Here is a 5,131-nt window from a genome sequence, read left to right on the forward strand (position 1 = left end):
AGCAGCTAAAACGTTGCATCACACATCTCATCATTAGCTATTGGCCTTGAATCTCTAACTTTCAAAGAGCACATACATCCTATGTTATGTATCACTAAGATTTCTTCTAATGCATATACTGTACTGTAAATGATCACTTCTAAAATGGTGATTCCGATTTTGAAAAAAATAAAATAATAATAATTATTCAGACCTTGTGTCCTCTACCTCTTTTATGTAAGTAGTAGTTCGCAAATGACTGACAATTCCCCTGTTCAGATCAACCTGCAATCCATTCTATCAGAGTCTAGCCTGCTATATCAATCAGATAAGATCACATGTACTTTCAGAATGTAAACATGGACTTCTTGGTGTTTTTTTCCGTTTTCGAAAAGGAATATTTTGTTTGTTCTCATTAAGTTAAGTCTTATCGACAATGTCTATGATCCAATGTCATGGTCCCAACAATAGGTTTGATATACTCTTCATCCAGTTATCATTTGGAATGTTGCAGCTCATTGTGGCATCTTTGCTCAGTAGGCATTTGGGAAGTTATTCATGAGGTGAGCCATCATTGGACCAGTCTTAAACATCATCTAAAATGTCTTAAAAACAGCATCTGGACAATATTGATGATGAAGGTTTGTTCTTGTGTGAAAATCGGGTCCATTTAGTTCATATAGAGCCTCTCGTTTTCAACAGCAATCGAATATCATCACAGTATGGTCAGAGGATTTCTTTTTTTTGGGGGGGGGGGGGGAGGGGGGAGGGGGGCGCATTGAGGGCATCTTTCTACAGGAGAGACTCAATCTTACTGCTGAGGTCGCCACCGAGGGAGTCTCCCAGGTCAAACAACTGGTCCAGGTTGACGGTGGAACTGCAGAGGAAGTCGCTACGTCCCTGCTCCTCTTCCTCCGGCCAGGGGCTCTGCAGGAACGCTGTGGCCAGGAAGGTCTCCTCATCAAAGTCTGCTCCGCTGCTCCTCTGGGTCTCAGCCAGGACGTGGCTGTCTGACACTCCAGCGGGGGCCTCCAGGGGGCAGATGTGGGTGCCCCGCACGGTCAGGTCTTCCTCCTGGGGGATGGGGCTCAGCGGACCCCCTCCGTCCAGACTCAGCTCCCCACTCAGCGCAGAGTCCAGCAGGGCATCCCAGTCAAAGCTGCCCTTCAGGGAGCCCAGCTCCCTCTGCTCGTCAACAGACAGTAGGGGGGAGCTGGAGCGCCGGGGGGCTTTGGCCATGGCAGTCCTGTGGCCCAGTGGGTGTTTCCTCTTATGCCCACCTCCCCCCCTCACCACCGGCCAGGCCCCCAGCATGGTGCCCTCGGCCAGACGGGGGTCCCAATTCTGGTCAGCCCCGGTGGCCTCTTCAAACTCCATGAGGAGCTGCTGGGACTCGGTGTTGATGTACAGGCCACTTTGGTCCCCTGTGGGGTTACAGAGGCCTCTGGGCAGGGGCTGTGGGTTTGCCTTGAGCCTGCTCTGCAGGGCTGGGTTGATCTGCACAGGGGGCATTCGCCTCTTCTTGTAAGCACCATTGAGGAGGCGTTCTGCGTACTGGGGATCGATCTTCCAGAAGCCCCCCTTTCCTGGTTCGTCCTTCTGCCGGGGGACCTTGATGAAACACTTGTTCAGTGACAGGTTGTGCCGGATGGAGTTCTGAAATAGAGTATTGGGGGGAGAGCATTGATATGACTGTACACATTTGGTTCTGCTTCATCAACCAGGAGCATTGATTGCAATTTTGGCTGCCGTAGAGCAGGAAGTGCAGATCTATGCCTGAAGCCATACATCACGTTAATGCATTGTGTGTACCCTTGCATTCAGCCATAACAGGGGAAAACACTGCTCCTCTGTTCACCGTCCCCCCACCCGATCTGACGTCTAAATGGAGGGGTGACCCACTGACCTTTGTTAAATATTATCTGCCCCATGCACTGGCTTACAATAACAAATTGCCCAGGAAATGTCTGAGACGCCTCAGAAGCTGGGGTGTAGCTACGGCTAACGGGCTAATCAATCATTTATCCAGCAAATTAAACTTTTCCTGAGAAATTCCTTCCCTTTTAAGGAGGAATAAGCACTTTTGATGCAAGGCTCCCCCCTCCTTCCCATACTCCCCCATTGCCTCTCTTTGCTCAAGCAGAAAACCTGGTAGCTATTTTTGAAAGGGAATGAAAAAAGGGATTGGAAATCTCCATACCACGAGTGCACTTAATTACCCATAAAGCCTAGCTGCTAATGCTTCTTCAGAGTGTGGCAGCCGGCCTAGAGCTCTCAATACATCGACTTTCTCAAAAACAGTCTTCTTACTGGTTCCTGTTAAAGAAAAACCCTGTGCCCAGCTGCAGCTTGGCCCTTCTCCAAAACACATGGAGCCCTCTGTGGCAGATGATTAGGAGGGATCTCTCTCTCCCAATCTGGCTGAAACATTGTATTTTGTGTGTTTTCTGTTCTTTTCACCAACATACATGGGTTTCTGTGTGTGTGTGTGTGTGTGTGTGTGTGTGTGTGTGTGTGTGTGTGTGTGTGTGTGTGTGTGTGTGTGTGTGTGTGTGTGTGTGTGTGTGTGTGTGTGTGTGTGGCTGATCATATTTAAGTCTTACACATACCTGCCAAGTGGGGTCAGCATGGCGGAAGTAGCAGAAATTGTCAGTGATCCATTTGTAGATACAGGACAGTGTGATCTTGGCCTTCTTGCTGGCCTGCATGGCCATACAGATGAGAGTGGCATAGGAGTATGGAGGCTTGATATGTGGGTTTGTCTTGTAGTCCACTTCATCAGGGCAGTGGCCATGGGCCACCAGCCCAGGGAGGGCTGACAGAGACTGCATCCTGCAGTAGGCTGCTGCTGTGGGCTTGCCCGGGGTGAGGGGCATCCCCATGGACGCAGGGTCACCAGCCAGGGGGGAAGCAGGAGCCTCAGACCCCAGCTGCTGATGCACAAAAAGGTGAGGCTGGTGGTGGGTGGAGAGTGGAGCCTGTTGGGGCCCCGGCCCATTGGCATTGACGATGGAGAACTCCTGGAGCCACTGCAGGCTGGTCAGGCTGTCGTCCAGGTTGATAGAGGTTTCAGTGCTGCTGTTGCAGCCCACTGAAGCTGAGCTGTCGTCCAGGTCCAGCTCCTCTGCCTGGGCAGCGGCAGTCACCACCTCCTCCTCCAGCCCCACCGAGCCCTCAGGCCAGGGGTCTGCACAGCTCAGAGACAGCATGGTCCTCCGACACCTCTCTCTCTCTATCTCTCTGTGTCTCTCTGTCTCTTTCTCTCTATCCCCCCTTCACCTCGCCTACAACAGCCTGACAAGGGGGAAATATACACCCAGCATTAACAAAGCTGAAAAGGACAATGATATCCCTATTTGAAAACAGAGCCCTTTGAGGCTTGTCATGGTGTAAATTGAAATTGCCCTAGTTTCTCTATGTTGGGATGACAATTGCCATTCAGAAAACATAAGGAAACTAATTATCACCAGAATGTCTGTAGGCATACACGTCTCTACAGATCAAATGAGCTTGAATATAATGAGCAGTGTAAAATGTATCTGTGTAGGTTAAAACTATTCATTTCAAACAAGTGTAGGCACAGAATGCGTCACATAAAGTCACTTAAATAGCAAATTAGATTATATGTGAGCAAACGGTGCATGTTTATTTCCTCTCATTGGGGAGCTGAGAGGTCATAGAACTTTGCTGAAAAACTGACGGCCGCACTTGTCGCTCCAAATGACTAGAGCGCAGTGCGCATATAAGCCATCTCCCTCATGCAATGGGACTTATAACTGCACAAATTATAGTAATTCAACGCATTTCTGTTTAATACAATTCATGATAAAAAATTGTTTTTTTTATCAAATTGCATAGCAATATAATCCGCTCTGTTGACATTCCCTTTAAATGTGCCAAATCAGTTAACAATTGATACGATTAATTAATTTATCCTGGGCTATTATACGCATTATCATAATCAATCTGATACTATCCAAATTAGCAAATTCAGGCTCGATCTTTTTATCACAAGGTAGCAATAATCATTCACTACAATCTAGGCTAATTGACAATTAGATTAGAAATTTCACTTGTTTCAATAAAAATGTTGCCAGAATAATTGCAAACTCACCTTTATCTGTTGTAATGCTGAGAAAAGACTTTAAATTCCAAATTAATTGCTGTTCAATTTTTAATCGCAATTCAGCCTTGTGGGTTTAGCCTTACTTTGCACCCGATCAAAATAGATGAAAAAATTCCTGAAGATTATATGTCTTTGGCGCTCTGGTGCGCGCTTCTTCAATTCAAGGTCTCAAAAGTAGGTCTTGGGGACGGTGGCAGCGGCTGAAGGATCTCTCGGGGGGAAGTTTAATACCTGGTGCAGGAGGTTTGTCCGGCAACCATAGAAACGGTACACCCCCTTGTAAACAGCTTCCCGTTCTTCTATTGGCTTGGTGGTTGCTATAGTGCTTCATTTTTAATCACGGTCACTCAGGTTTGTTCGTCACGCAAGTCGATTCATGATAGGGCTCAAAAGGGGAGCTGGAAGGAATGGTAGATATTAACTTTTTTTTTTTTTTTCAGCACGATTATCCAAGCAGATGAGTTGAGTAAACATTAGGATTTGCAGAATTTATTTTTGGGCACCTGCATATCGTCTGAAACTAAACCATCGTAGAGAGTTTAGCATTTATATTTCTACAATAATATTGTAGCTTTTTTTCAATACTGAGGCCTACACCTGGAACATGCTTTCCATGTTATTTCATGAACAAAAACTACTTTGGATATGGTGCTTTAGCATAAGAAAGCAATATATGTCATTAAAAACAGATATCCTCGGTTACTTTGTAGTAATAGTCTTTTGCTTTTTTTCCTTCTCAAATATAGTAAAGCATGGCAGCTAGGAGCAGAGAGTAAACTGTGAGTGGCATTGGCATTGAAGATAAGACATTCTAGACTGTTTGACCCATTCTGAGTGGCAGTTGTCAGAAAAGGCACACATGGTGTTCTACACCCAGCTCTGGAGTAGGGACAGAACTCAAGAGATGAGGAAGGACTTTTTATTGCTTTACAGTTGCTTTTGTCAAGTGCCTCAGGAAACCACTCAGCCACACTAATAGAGCGTCCAAGGGGCCAAACCTTTTTGTTTCTCTTTTTCTGTCTTTTT

The 5,131-nt window shown here is 46.4% G+C and overlaps 1 protein-coding gene across 1 annotated transcript; it reads right to left on the reverse strand.

Moving 5' to 3' along the window:
• Positions 1 to 771: 771 nt before the first annotated feature.
• foxj1a (forkhead box J1a) lies at positions 772 to 3,188 on the reverse strand (the record flags this gene model as incomplete). Its single annotated transcript, XM_083676379.1, has 2 exons — positions 772 to 1,635; positions 2,589 to 3,188. 2 exons carry the CDS (start codon positions 3,186 to 3,188, stop codon positions 772 to 774), a joined length of 1,464 nt encoding a protein of 487 aa, XP_083532505.1.
• Between the last annotated feature and the right edge of the window lie 1,943 nt (positions 3,189 to 5,131).

Source organism: Argentina silus (genome assembly GCF_951799395.1).
Source record: "Argentina silus genome assembly, chromosome: 9".
Classification (NCBI taxonomy): domain Eukaryota; kingdom Metazoa; phylum Chordata; class Actinopteri; order Argentiniformes; family Argentinidae; genus Argentina; species Argentina silus.